This window comes from Copidosoma floridanum, unplaced genomic scaffold, assembly GCF_036245765.1.
Source record: "Copidosoma floridanum isolate Cflo_tuat_1 unplaced genomic scaffold, Cflo_Japanese_pri ptg000021l, whole genome shotgun sequence".
NCBI lineage: Eukaryota > Metazoa > Arthropoda > Insecta > Hymenoptera > Encyrtidae > Copidosoma > Copidosoma floridanum.
In genome coordinates, this window is record NW_028321898.1 from 11,006,914 (window position 1) to 11,022,735 (window position 15,822).

Genomic DNA, 15,822 nt, shown 5'->3' on the forward strand with positions numbered 1-15,822 from the left:
ATGCTGAAGGATGGATGCAGTAGAAGATGTATCTAAAATAAAAATATTTAGAATGTTTTTGTGTAAGCCCTGTCTAGGTTGGTACAGCTCTATCTTAACTAAATAAAGTATTATCTTCCTATGGGAAGACTGGAAAAAAAAATTTCTAGAAACCTTCTCTAGTTGTGGATGGAATACAGTAACATATACTTTAAGATTTAAATACAGAGAAAGACTACTTTGAGTCATTGACTATGCTTTGAGAAAGGAAAAACTTTTAATAGATGTAAAAGAAGGAAATAGACCCTATTACATTAATTTCTCTTATTACAGCACGCTAACCTGGATACATCCTAAACAAACTGAATAGAGAGGAACTTGCAGGTACTATTAATTTGTTTAATATACTTATAAAGTATAAAGGTATGATGGTGAAAAAATGTTTCGAAAAACAAAGATAACAGATCTGATTACAGAAGAAAGACAGAAGAAAAATGATTATGCAGCATATGTGAATCTTTAAATAAAGTTGTTAGATATCATGTTGAAGAAATGTACTAGTTGAAAACAAGAGATGGTGGAAAAAAAACATATAAAGAAACTAAAAATATAAAGAACAGTTCAATTATAGAAGTAGAATTAAACACAAATCAAAAAAACTCAATATCACACAATTACTGAGAATTAAACTATTAATAGAGGATGAGATCGAATTCATGGGGGTGTATGATTCAGGTTCACAAATCTCTTTGATAAATGCTAGATTGCTTAAAATAAAAGAAGAAAAAGATGTTTGGGAACAATCGTGTACAAAAATAATCAATGATGTAAAAAAGTCAAAAGGCTTGATTACATTAAAAATAAAAATTTTCGAAAAAGAAGAGAATGTAGAAGTATACGTAGTAGAAAATATATATTTTAAAAATTTTTAATAGGACTAAATATGATTCGAAAGTTTCAACTAAGTCAAAAAGAAGACCAAGAAATTGAAGAAATTAAAGATATTAAAAAATAATTTACAAAATAAAAATAAAGAAGCATTAAGATATTTAGTTAATTGTAACGAACATGTTACAGTAGGATAAGTACAAAAAAAAAAAAAAACAAATGTTACACATTATATAAGAATTTAAAACAACATTTGCCAAAGATAAATACGATATTGGTACGGTATATGATTACGAGGCTCGTATGGATTTAATAGTAAAGAAATGTTGTAGTAAGAGACCTTATAACTGTACAATGGAAGACAAAAAAAATAGAAGAACAAATTTCGAAACTATTAGAGAAAAGAGAAATTGAAAAAAAATCCTATAGTCCTTTTGCAGCCCCTGTAACACTAGCTTTAAAAAGGTGAAAACAAAAAATCCAGGCTATGTATAGATTTTATAGAGTTTAGAGAACTCAATAAAATTAGTGTACCACAAGTTCAACCATTTTCGCTTGTAGAGGACTTAATAATAAATACAAAAAACCGTTCTTATTTCACAATATTCGATATAAACTCTGCATTTTCGTCAATTCCGCTACGCATAGAAGATAGAAACAAAACAGCATTTATAACACAAAGTGATCACTTTTAATAGACTGGTTCACCTTTTGGTTTACAAACATCACCAGCAATATTCCAAAGAATTTTAAGCAATATTCAACAAGAAAATACGAACTAACAGATTTCACAGGACATAATTTGGACGATAGTTTAATATTTTTAAAATCTTTTAAAGAGCCCATGAAGCACACAACCAAAGGATTAAAAGTAATAATAAACGAGGGTCTTAGACTGAAATTTAGGAAAGCTTTATTCGCATTAAACTTGGTTAAGTATCTTGGACACAAATTAGAAAATTATTTAGTTAAACCAGTTAAGGATCATTTGATATTGATAAAAAATTTCCCCACTTCAAATAGACAAAAAAATATTTGACAGTTTTTAGGAAAATAAATTTTTATCATGAGTTTATTCTAAAAAGTGCAAGAATGTTAAAACTTTTTATAATTTATAGAGAAAAAACGTAAAATTCGTATGGTCAGAAAAATGTGGAAATGCTTTCATAAAAATAAAAGAATGATTATGCACATAACCAATATTGGAAATATTTGACTACAAACTTCTAATTAAACTTTACACAGATGCCTATATTAAAGGCATTGAAAGAATTTTGAAACAAACACAATGTGATGGCAAAAATATACCAGTAGCATATTTTTCAAAAGAATCAAAAGAAACTCAATAGAATCAGTATGTTTGAGTCGTTTACAGGCTACAGTCAATTAAGTAAGATCTCGACAAATGTAAGCGATCACGTAAAGCCTGTATACTGTGATATAATTTGCTTGAAAAGGGCCTCATTCTAAAGTGGCCGAAACGTTGCTTTAATAAATAAATAAAGACCGTTGGACAGCATTGCCGTTGGAGTCATACTTTAATATTGCAATATCCTGCTGTCGTTAGATTCATAGTATTACAAAAAAAACTCAATAGAAATAAAGCGATATAATTGGAGTGTCTAGCTGCAAAAAGGGCTATTCAATATTGGCAACACTGGCTTACAGCAAAAGAGTCTGTTGTTTACTCAGATCATAAGCCTTTCGAAAATTTGAATTTAAAAACAAGAACTGACCAGGAGCTAGGTAACTAACTTACTATTAATCGCAATATAATTTTATAATAAAATACATACCAGAATCGAATAATACAAAAGAAGATTGTTTCAGTAGAAATCCGGAACATACTACAGAAGAAATTTAAGAAACAAGTTATCTTAAAAACAATTAATTTAATAAAAACAGAAAATATAATTGAAGACTTATAAGTAAATAATTAATTAAAAACTGAAAAACGAAATTTAATTAAAGAATTTTTTACAAAAGAATGAATCGAACAAATTGAATAGTTTTATCTGAAAAATACAGCAAAAACTAATGAAAAATATACATGAAGGACTGTGTCACATAGGAATCAGGCAACTACCGAAAAAAATTAGTTTAATTTATAAAATAAATCTAACAAAAAATATCACAAAAATTTGTAAAACCTGCAAAGTAAGCGTAAAAAATAAATCAAGTGGACAAGGAAAATTTGGCATGTTGTCCCACTTAGGGCCTGCGATGAGACCGTTTGACATGATGTCAATAGATACAATTGGCGGCTTCGGAGGATCCAGATCGACAAGGCAATACCTATATCGTTTGGTAGATCACTTTAGAAGAAACGCTGTTATTTCAACTTCGAAAACACAGAATGCTAACAATCTTAAAAAATTAGTAAAAAATATCATAACAACAAATAAAATTAGAATAATTTTCACGAACCAATATCCAAGAATCAATTCAAAATAATTTAAAGAATTTTTAAAAGAAAACAAAATAAAATTAATTTTTACAGCAGTAAACGCATTACTTTTTAACCAGATTAAACGAAAGATTAAAACTAACACTAATCAACAAACTAAGACGTAAGATCGATAAAAAAAAGGAAATGAAAGGGCATGGACTACGAAAATAAGAGAATGTATACAACATATATATGAATACATCAATACAACAATACTAAACACTTAGATACTGGTGATGTACAAAGATACCTACTAGATGGCACGGACGTAACCATCTTACCAAATAAACTGAAAACAAAAAAAAATGAGATTGAATGGTTAAAAGACAAAGAACTAGTATTACAAAAATCATTTAAATCACACGATTGTAATTAAAAATTGTTTGATGAAAATCACAAGCATTATGATTTTAACACCAAAGATAATGTACATGTAAAAAATGAAAAGAGACTATACAGGAAAAAGTTAGATTAACTAAGCGTTAGATCTTATGAAATGTTAGAAAAGGTATCAAATTTATTTTATAACATTAACACTGGAAAAAAAAAAATTTTACTATATACTATGTGACGAGTTAATTAAAACTGAAGTAAAATTGAAAAATAAGAAAGATAAGACGTTAAATAGTGTAAACAAAGAATATGATAAGCAATAAGCTATATTGTCAGTATTATTCTTACTTTGATTTAGTCAAATTTTTGTTCTGCTCCCCTCGTACTCCCAACCAGCTCTCTCAAATTTATAAACTAATAACAGAATTTTGTTTAATACTCTCTGCCCCCCCTTCCCATTTTAAAACGCAATAACAGTATATTTTAACAAAAGCACCGCTCCTCCAACTATTGTAACCTAATAAAAGTACAACCCAACACAATTTTTTGAGCCCTCCTTTGCTCCCTTCTGCCACCCTCCAAATTTTATATCCCAATCACAGTATATTCCAATACAATTTAAAAGATGTCTCTCTTGATACCCTTCAGCCACATCTTTGAGACAAATTTATTTTAGTATTTATGTCATTTTTAGTTATATTACTTTTTGCATCTTTTTTTCATGCACTTTTTATACTGTAAGAAAGCCCTTAAGTCCCCTTACAATTTCTAAACACATTGTCTTAAAAATGCTCCAATATTAGTTCTAGATTTTTTTAACTAATTTTAACCACACTTATAATAATTCTTTTACTCATGTATATTTGTTAGCAAAATTTTATACAACCTTTCAAGTAGTGCTATGGTGCACTATTCATTAATTTTTCAGTTTTTAAAAAGGTTTATTAATTACATTATTAGAACGAAGTTCTTATTCTCACGTAACGAGCTTTGGAAGAATGGGAGCTGGACCAAAAAAAGTGTAGCAAGACTCTATTCTGACCCCACTATCGTAATATAGCTAGTTATATTTCCGCAAGTAGTCCATTCTCTCTTTATTCGTGCACATCGAAGGACCTAATGGCTCTCTTTTTATTGGCCTTCAGTTGTACTCAGATAGTAGCTCCTCCTTCCTACGCTGCGTACTAACAGCACTCCAGGTATGCCTAGACGTTTACAGCGGTTGCTGGAAGTATATACGTATAACTTGACTTGACATATAACGTATTAGTCTCTTCGCGCTTCTCACGACCTGTACTATTTCACATATTGTACAGGCTTTAACAATAGCTGTTTAGTTTATTGACCAAAAACAAAAAATACGATTTAATCTTATGTTTTTAAGTAAAGAAAAAATTGGTTATTTTTCTCCAGAATTTCTCTAGGAATACAGAAGAGATACTTTTGTCCCCATTAAAAGTTGATTTTATTAATTTGTTTAAAAACTTATGGTTAGGTACCAACTTTTAATGTAGTTTTTTTGCTTTTATCTCCGCTTCTAGTACTCATAGAGTAGTTTTATGACTGTCAATTTTTTTGGCGTTAATCTTTCTGCAAATATGCATCTTTAAAAATTTATTATTTATTATTACAGTACATAATAAGAAAGAGTGAAAAAAAGAATTTAACCAAAAAACTTATGACTGTCGTAGAATAAAGAACTACCACGTTAGTTTGAAAGTAACCATGAGAAAACAAAATTTTGATAATTAATTTTTCACAGTTATACTTTTATGTGTTATAACAAACGTGGTTCTTGGCTTACAAAAAAAATTGTGCTGGTGTGTTGATGCAATTTTTTTCTGATCTCGTAGGACATGTGCGAGCACCAAACAAAATTTATTATTGTACTCGAACCTAATACGTACTCAAATTACTGATTTACTAAGATGGTTTACTCTTTATAATATGTGATTTTTCTTAAATATTCTTGTAAGTTATCATTACTTGTTATATGCATGGTAAGTATATTTTATCATAAATTCTTTTATTTTATTAACTTTGTCTTTCATCCCATATATTATGACTGTATGTAGATAACGTCTACAAAAAAGCAGATGTAACTTAGCGGATATTATGTAATTTATATCGTCAGGAGTAATGATTTTATTACTAAAATGTAATGTTATGAGTGAATATACATGCATTATTCCACATTTTTATAATTTCATTTTGTTAACATAAGCACATACATCACAAAAAAAGTTGTTACATGATATATTGTCTAAAATTAATTGTAATTTTGTGTGGAATAGGTAAACGGTTGTATTTGGTATATAAATTGACACTGCTTCTTTTAAAAAGTTAGCCAGAAACATTCTCAATTCCTTTCATTTAGGATTGCACGTAACTCCAATTTCATCTTTATTTTCAAAAGTTTCTGATATATCTGACATGATATTTTACTGCATTTTATAAGCCTTTATAGCATGTAAGTCTTGATTTTTTAAATACATTTCTTTACTAGTTTAGTCTAATATTGTTAATCGTAATTTATATATGTAAAAAACTGTTAAGTTAATCTTCTGACGTATGAAAGAGGACTAACATTTTTTAAATTTAGTCTGTAACATAATCTAGATAAATTAAATTGTAACACAGTAAAGTTATTGTTCTTATTATTATTATTATTATTCTTGTTTTTATTATTATAATTATTTTTGTTGCTTTCATTATTATCATCACTCTTCTTCTTATTATTATTATTATAACGTGTGATGTTATTTTATTGTACACATAAAACATTTTTACAAGACTTTAGATTTCAATTGCAGTGGCATAAGTTTGACTTTGTGTCATAAAATTAAAATAATTATCATTTAATGCTACATTTTGAAAGAATGATTTCAAAAACCTTTTCAAAATATGAAATATTTTTTAATAATACATATCTGGCACTTACAATTACTATTTTTATAAAATGACTTTTAAATAATTTAATTTTGTCGTAATTTTTTTTAAAGTATCATTGTCTTTTTTTTCATTTTGATTTATTTGTTAGCTTTTTTTTAAAATTAAACTCACTGTTAGTATTAGAATGGTGATACTTCAATATGTCATGATGACCTGAATCAAGGCTTCTTGAGGAAAGTAAAGTCAACTTCAAATTATTTTTAAAATTTTCAAATGAATCAATGTTTTTTTTTATTATTTAAAAATACTTTTACTTTAACTTAGCAAATTTTAACAAAATTTTCTATTTGAACATTGTGTATTTTTTCAACTTTACAAGACAAAGTGAAAAAATGAAGTATTTAACTAATATTAAAAACACTAGTATAAATATGCATAATACACATGCATATAGTTAGAAGAGAAATCAACATGTAAAAAGTCTTGTGCTTAAATTCACAGACAGTAATCTCAATTAGTACAAGTAATTTAGTTAGTACGTAGCGTTAAAAAAAAATGTTGACTTGTTAGGTAGCAATTACATGATGAGTTATAAGTTTGAGAACACACCTGAATAAGTTGTGATCACTTCTTATACACTTTAACAAATATGTAATATTGGAATACAAATGATATTAAATACTTTAAACATAAAATATAACTTTGTATGGATCAAAAAAAAACGGTAGATATTTAGATAAAAAATTGAAAAATTAAATCTTGTTTTAGTAGTTACTTTCAGTAATATTAATTTTTTATAAATACAATAGTTAAGACTTTGAGTTAAAAGGATAATAATTTTTTTTTTTTTTTTTAATTTTCCTTAAACAGCTTTTTGTTAAGTTAAAAATTGGTTTTAATAAAAAATTTGCTTAAAAGATGAGAATTGCTTACTATGAAACATTTTGTCATTTTTTTGGATTTAATAGCAGTATTTCTCGAAGTTTAGTAACCACTTGCTGATTCACGTACAGTTGTTCAGTTTAAGAGATATTTTTCAAACGAAAAAATTATTCTGTATGGGTGCATTATTATTTCTGCTGAAAGCCATAAGCAAGTCTTAAGTCATCTTAGTCAGTGCTTATTAGTTTTTGACATACTTGCTAACTATTGAGAAAGAAATTTTTATGTTATGAAAATAAGGTATCAAATCTTAGGAGCCATAAATAAGAATTCTAACTCTCTGTTACGCAAAATGGAAAAAGTGGAATATCATAGCATTCCAATGCTGTGCAAGTACTTTTTTTTGCGATGCAAGTACTGGCTGCTGCTGCTGCTGGTACTCGCAGCTACTTGGTGTGCAGATACTGTTGTGTTGGTGCGTATATTCATATGCGTACCAATCCAGCAATCCTAGTATACATGGCGCACACTGCCGTAGACCACCCACGACAGCCGTATAGTTATACGGTAACTGCTTAGCCTATAGGTTAGAGTTGCGTGAGCCGTCCCAGCATGCACATCTCGATCTGCTCACCTGCGTACCTTTGTTCAATAAATGCCTTTATTAGATACTGTGCGTTCTTTATTATATAGCCAACCAACTACATACATTACATATAATTTCTCTCGTCTTGCTGCTGCTGATGTACAAATACTTGCTCATGCTGCTTTTTACGTACTTGCTGCTATGCAAGTAGTAGTTTCAGTGTATAACACGAATCAATGGTGATCATATGGCCAGCAGATCTTTTCCAGCATGACAACAACTACGATTATGATGAGATGCATGCAAGTTTAATGAGAATAATAACATTGGTGACATCGGTTGATTATGACTCGGTTATAGTCTATAATGATTAAAGTAAGTGGCTGTCAGACCAGACTTTACCCGTTTCAAAGTTTTATGCAACTATACCTGTCATGCAAAGAAAATGCTAAAGGCATGTGTTACGAGTATTTTTATACACTTAATTACTTTTCATGGAATGACGCTTACGTGAAATTAGGGTGTTCGGTGATCGCAAATACTAATGGTAGAATTAAATGCTTATTTATACTGAAGGTATTATAATAATGATGGATTAATTATTTTGAGTAAAACGGAACAAATTTATAGTTTAAACAATGCCTCCTTACACATATTAACTGTTTGTTGGTAACGTTAATAAAAGAAAATTTTTTTTAAAGAATATTTGACTTACGTAAACATAACGTTAATTTAATAAGATAATCAATATACAAATATGATTCAGATGTAAGGGTACATAGCACTTTATTTGAAATTGTTGCTATAATATTTAAGACATTAGCTTTCGCCTTCTCATAACAGAAATTTTTTAAAGAATATTTGACTTACGTAAACACAATTTCAAAACGTATTTACATAACGTTAATCTAGTAAGATAACGAGGATGCAGATATAATGCAGAAGTAAGAGCCACATAGCACTTAATTAAAAAATCTTGTTATAATATTTGAAAAACTAGGACTTGACTTTTATAAAGTTAAGAAAAATTTCATAACATGTTGTCTATCAAAAGGTTAGAATAAGAAGATTTTTATTGTCCACCCTTACGAAGCAAGATTTTTCGAACTTTGGCAGCTTAATTAATTCAATGATCATTGGCTCTGGCAATAAGCTATGCGATTATTATAAACTGTACGTGGTAATATCGCAGATATGTCTTGATTTATTATGACAGTGCTTGTATATCCATAAATTTTATTCTTTAGCTTTAAATAACTCACGTGATTATAAAAACGATTACGTACGACAAAATTTTTCATTTTTCGCAAAACAAAGAAACAGCGAGATCAATAAAACATCGTTTGTCTAGAATAGTACTACATTATTTTTACCAGCAGTGTCATAAAAACGAAGAATATTCATATTAAAAATATTCCAAGAAGTCAGTTCAAATTGGCTGTCTGGTAATCTGTCAATATATTGATGTAACTATACTGGATTGCGGTTACCTTCTCAAAAAGGAGACTATTTGGTTTAAATTTTCTCTAGTCAGAATCTAAATTTTTGCATGGTATTTCCATACTAGTAATATCACAAATCAATAGAAAGTAACATAAATGTCTTATAAATTGTATGGTATATGTACCTGTTGCCGGAATAAAATACTTTTTTCTGCCAGATGATGAGAAAGAATCATTGTTTGTTGAAGTTGGACATTATCATCAGCCGATCCATGGACAAGATAAAACATTTTATTTCGTAAGTTCTCTACTTTTCTACTTAAGTCAGCTTCGTCGTAACCTTTCTGATTCCATGATATATTAGGGGAGCCCATAAACCTTTCAGCATAAGCAGAATCTTAAACATAAGATAGTACATAATCTTTTTTAACTTATTATAAAAAATTAATGAGAAATAAAATGATAAATAATAATCAAGCTTTATGTATAGTAAGATCTATGTTTAAGAATTTCAGTTTCTCCCTAAAGAATTCTACTTTTTTATAAGTAAAATTGAGTACCTGTTTCCTAATTTATTACATACAAAGTACTTTAACTAATCTATAAAATCACAAGTTACAATAGTTTCTGTAAAAGTGTTTGTTCTGTTACTGTCTAATAGGAAATAATCAAACTTTAAAGAAAGGCGAGGGGTGCGATACACGTGAGTAAAAGTAAACAGTAAGAAATCATTTTGGTCCAATAAAAAAAATTTTTTAACACAAACTAAATAGATGTCATCAAAAACACATTTCTGGATAAGTATTTAAATGAACAGTTCTTGTACTTTTGCAATAAAGGTCCAGTAATGTAATCAGTGGGCTACAGAGCAAGATCCTGCATACTGCCCCCCCCCCCAAAAAAAATTAATAAAGTACTGCCCATACAATAGAACTAAAACACTATAAATTTTTACTTAACTTTTTCTTGTTACTCTTAAAAATAATCATAGAATGCCTGACAGCTTGGTCTTCTTTTTGTTGTACATAAATAACTAAATATAACTGTATTATTGCCTAATAAGCCTCATTAATTCATATATATGCTTTGTATGTACTTGTATTTATTTGTTTATAAATTAAATTATTTAGAAACAAAATTTTTTAGAGTTCCTTACTTAAAATAAGAAGCTTAGAATGTTAGCCGCTTACATACACTTATTTAAAAAAATAGAAAGTTCCAAGGATGATAACTTGGATTTAGGAACGTACAGTTGGATTTTTCAACTTGCTGCTCTACTATATGGCCACTATTGCATTTTTGGATGTGCTGTCTTCCCCCCCCCCCAAATGGCTGCTGCATCCGCATCATAGTGTGATTGGCGTGCCAGGTAATCTTGTTACTTTTTATCACTTATCACTTTATTGTATAGTGATGAATGTTAGGATTCCATTAATCCCCCCACCAAAATCCTCCCAGGTACCACTTCAGGATTACCCTTAACTCCCGAGAAAATAAGAAAAATTTTTTTTGTTTTTTGCTTTATGTTTGTAGACTTGGTTTTCTATTAAGCCATTCAACAGACCTCCTACGATCCTTTAGAGCCCACCCCCCACTAGAATGATGTCTATTATTTTTGCACTGCCTATTACGCAAATATATCAACTTTTTAGAAATTAATAATAATGAAGAGCTTTTTTTTGATAAATTAACAATATTAAACTTTGTTTATGTAAATTGTTTCAAATGTGAGTTTTTTATGCTGTTATTGATTATGAGGATCCTAGTGCGATGTTTTTATTCAATAAATATTATTATATTAGTACACTAAATTTTCATATATATGCCTTAAATAACATGTTATGTTTATGTGCAATGATAGAATTTTTGAATTTTTTTCAAAAAAATTATACACGTTATAGTTGTTGGCAGTAGCCTTACACAACTATGGACAAATTTGACTTTTAAATAAATGCGAATACTTAAATCCTTTTTGCGTTTAACATTTACTAGCAATACGTATTTTACGCTTACATATCTCTCAAATTATTACAAATACCCTCAAATCTGTGTCCTCGTGCTTAAATAAATGCTATATCCGAGAGGAATCGTTTTCTCTATGGTATCAATGGTTAGTATAAAGAATAACCATTTTTTGTATAATAACTTGAATTTCCTGTATTCATTCATCATTGTTTTTGCTCTGATATTATACTAATAAAAAATTCAAATTCACTTTTATTTTCATTCGTGTTCGGTTGCACAATCTATCACGTATACTTGAATTTCTTATTTACATAAGGATTGCTCCAGTTTTTAAATAAAGATCATACGGTAAAAGACCTGACAAATACTATTTTTTATTTAAAAAAAAAAAAGAAAAAAAACGTGTCAATTTTTTTTGAAAATAATACGAGATGGACCAAATAAAATTTTTCACGCAAAAACCTAACTGTTACACATACCTTCCATATTATCAGAACAAAAAGAATGTACATAAACATCAATTTTAAAATTGTCTGAAGAATGAGTTTTGGATAATAATTAATTTAGAATAGATATTTCTCATTTTCGTTCAGTAAAATAAATGATAGTTTTATGTTATAAGATCTTTTTTTCGCATAAATCATATTGTTATACTTTTAAACAGTGTTTTAAAGTTTCCTAAAAAATTACCAGATTATGACGTTCATGACTATTTTCTCACAGGTATGTGTCAGAGTCTTCCAACTTATGTCGTAAGCTCACCACTGAGGAACTCTTTGTCTTAGTAAGTGTGTTCGTTAGTTGTACCACAATGTTGAATTGCCTCAGTTAGACACCTGTATCATTTTCTTATAGGAAAAGCGCATTACCAATTTACCTGCCAAGGTGTCGGCAACTCTCACTTCTCAATTTTTATATTTCAAGTTTCGGCGATTTCTTTCGATTTTGAATGGAGAATTAAATTGAAATTCAGCAGGCATCAACTGAGAAATCGCTGAAACTTAAAATAAACACACTAGTAAGGCTCTGCCCCCTGCGCACTCTGCTTGCCAACCCCCCAATTTTTTAATCAGTTTAATACTTCATTATTTTCAGTTTGCGTTTTACAGTTAAAAAAATTAAAAAATCCTCGTAAAGTCATTTAAGATTCGAAACAGAAGTAGAGATAATTTAATAAATACCTTTTTATAATTTCATGAGACAATTTTTTGCCTTGTTTATAATCGCAGAAAACATCTAAGGAAATAAATTTGAAAAACATTTTAAATAACTTTATCGATCATATAGTGTTTCCGGTAAAAAAAGTCAAATAGGCTAGAGATTTTATGGACAATAATTAAAATCGTACAATTTTACATAAAAATAAAATTTACATTTAGAAGACAAATCATTTGAAAACTTAAATTTACCCACACCAACAAAAAACGATATAAAAGAAAAAAATACTATAAAAGAAATTGATTTTGTACTAAAACGTTTAATTCAGTGTATACTAAATTAAATGTAGATCAAATCAAGATTTTCAAAATTATATGTAAACAAACAGATAAGATTTTTTTTATTAATGGCTCAGGTGGCTTAGGAAAAATGTTTCTACATGAAACATTAATTTATTATTTCATTTTTCGTGAAAAAAATTTTATCTATGACATGGACTGGTAAAGCATCAGTATGACTTTCAAAAGGAATGACCAGTCATAAAACATTTCGTTTACCATAAGACTGAGACAATGTAGAAAGTTCGTTCTTAGAATTTGAAGAATTTGAATCTAAAAAAAAAAAAAAAATTGCAAGAAGCAGATTGAGTTGTATAAGACGAGGCTTCTACGATCCTTCAAAAGCTTTATAAATTGTTAAAGAATATTACGTGATTTATGTGATACAAATATCCATTTTGGTAATAAATTGATTGTCTTAGAAGGCAATTCCAGACAGATTTCTCCAGTTTAAGTGTATAGAAATAAAAGCATGACTGTACAAAAAATTATTGAATTATCATATCTTTGGTCCTAGTATCGTATTAGAAGACTTTAAATCAATAAGTGTTTAATTGACAAAACATTTTCAAAATTATTATGACGTATTGGAGAAGGAAAAATTAAATCATTTCAAGTACCAAATAATTGAAAAACAACTGATGTTTGTTCCGATATTTTTGTTAAAGATATTTACTTTTTAATCAATATCGTTATAGTTATTTCTTATAACAAATACACACACTTTTTACATAGTAAAATTTTAAATTATATGAAAGAAGAAATGAAAATATATGACAGCATAGATCATGATACTTACATGGCTGTCGATAAATCTGATAATGATATTTATATAAATTTTCCACTTAAATTTCTAAGCAATATTCGTGGAAGCTTACACCCACATGAGCTTAATTCAAAAATTAAAGCAGTTATGTTGATACAAAATTTAAGTATAGTTGATAGCTTATGTAACGGTACAAGATTGGAGATTACAAAATAACTTAAATACAATATTGAAACAAAAATTATAACCGGAGAAAAAATTAGAAAGAGAGTATTGATACCAACAATACTTCTGAGTACAAGAAGATCATTTTTGTTATCTTTTATTTTATATAAAAAACAATTTCCTTTAGTCTTAGCATTTTCAATAATTATTTATAAATCTCAAGGTCATAGTTTTAATAATATTAGCTTTTATCTGATAAACCACTATTTTCGCATGGTCAATTATACGTCACATCATTAAGATGCAAAATAAAGATGAAATTTGTATTTAAATAGAACGTTATATTAATTTAGAAATAGAAAATATTGTTTGAAAAGAATTTCTTGACGTTAACTAATCTTAAGTAAATAAAAAAAAATGTAATCTCTTTACATTAGCAAAAGTATAAAAGTGTACACAATATTCTTGTCTAATTCATTTAAATAGTGAATGAATGTTTTAAATTATTAAAATTTTTGTTTGAATGTCCTTTAATGATGATACGCATTACTTAACAATTTTTCAATAAATATAATTTCTATCTTTTCGTGATAAATAAGCCTACGAGCAAGATCCACAGTTAAAATATCATATAAGTTTATTCGTTGTTATTAATAAAGTATAAAAATGTTTAGTCACGTTCTTATACATATAAAATAATGCAGATAATAAGCTTTTAAAAAATTAAAGAAAAAAGAAGCCTGCGCGCGATTGCACGATGGTTTGGAAATGGGCTAATGTGCCAGAAATTAGGGGCTTTCTTAGAACTGTAAGAGGAGCTGAGATAGATGGTGTAAATAGTCATATAACTAGAAATGACATGAAAACTAATATAATTCTACCTTATTTAGAGATGCAGCTAAAGCATGACTGGAGAGAGTTTTTTTAAAATTGCATTGGATTATTCATACCAATAATGTTTTTACACTTACTGAAAATAATGTTATTAAAAAAAATGAGACGTTATGAAATACATCGCTCCTAGTTATTTATATTGGATAAGCAATTATTAATAATATTTTTTGGAGTAAATCTTACTTATATATCAAGCAGAAGCGCTAAAACCGTTGTAATCGCTAACCGCGAAAACTACTGAACCGATTTTGCTGAAATTTTGCACACTGATTCATGATACTTCCTAGATGGTTTTAGTATAGTTTTTATCTTAAAAAATTTAATAACAATAGCAATAAATGAGCTCAAAGTTTCGCAAAAATACGCCAGCTTTTCACTTTAGTTCAGTGAAATCCGCTAGGTGGCGTCAACATAAAATCGAAGCTACCTGCAACATAATTAAATAAGTGTGGTTATAATAGGCTGGAGCGTATTGATAGTTGTAGAGTCGAGCTTCAGCAGCTCAACAAGTTGAACAGAGAATGCTGGTGATAGTCCTGCAGCTGGGTATCCCGGTTACGGACAACACTCTTCTCTAAGGGTAAGGGACCTAAGTGTCCCTTCACCTTGAATATCGACGAGTGCGATAAAAAAAAAAAATCAATTTCAACCGATGCCGTCTGCCAGAATACCAGGAGACATATTTAGCCAGAGCACAATCTGCACCAACTCTTCAGAGTTGTGTAGTAGTCCCACCATACCACCTGGTATAGTTAGAAAATTTGTGGCTACAAATGTAAGCAAGGGGAAACAGCTCTGAGAAGCACGGGAAGCCACAATGGCTACCTTCTTGGTCGTCGCGTCCCCAACGCGCTTTACCCACATGTTCCCGTCTAAAGATGAGCAGTTGGTTATCCGGGGAACGACCCGAGACGAGATATTCTTTTGTCAGCGGCGTACCTCCCTCCATCACAGTCTCCGTACATCAAGACTCCCAGGGTAAGAATCAAGCAACCCGTAGCCAGCTCTTTATCATCAGAAATAATAATAAAGAATAGCCTGGAAGTTTCACCACTGGCACTTTTTAGGGCCATTATAAGTATTTA

At 29.0% G+C, this 15,822-nt stretch overlaps 1 protein-coding gene across 1 annotated transcript in view; it reads right to left on the reverse strand.

Annotated features, from left to right (window-relative positions):
* Positions 1 to 15,822, reverse strand: part of Dpp10 (Dipeptidyl peptidase 10) — a 1,604,019-nt gene that overhangs the window by 180,836 nt on the left and 1,407,361 nt on the right. The window contains exon 23 of the mRNA XM_089594726.1: positions 9,637 to 9,848. Within this exon, the coding sequence (XP_089450852.1) occupies positions 9,637 to 9,848 (212 nt within the window). The remainder of the gene's footprint in view (positions 1 to 9,636; positions 9,849 to 15,822) is intronic.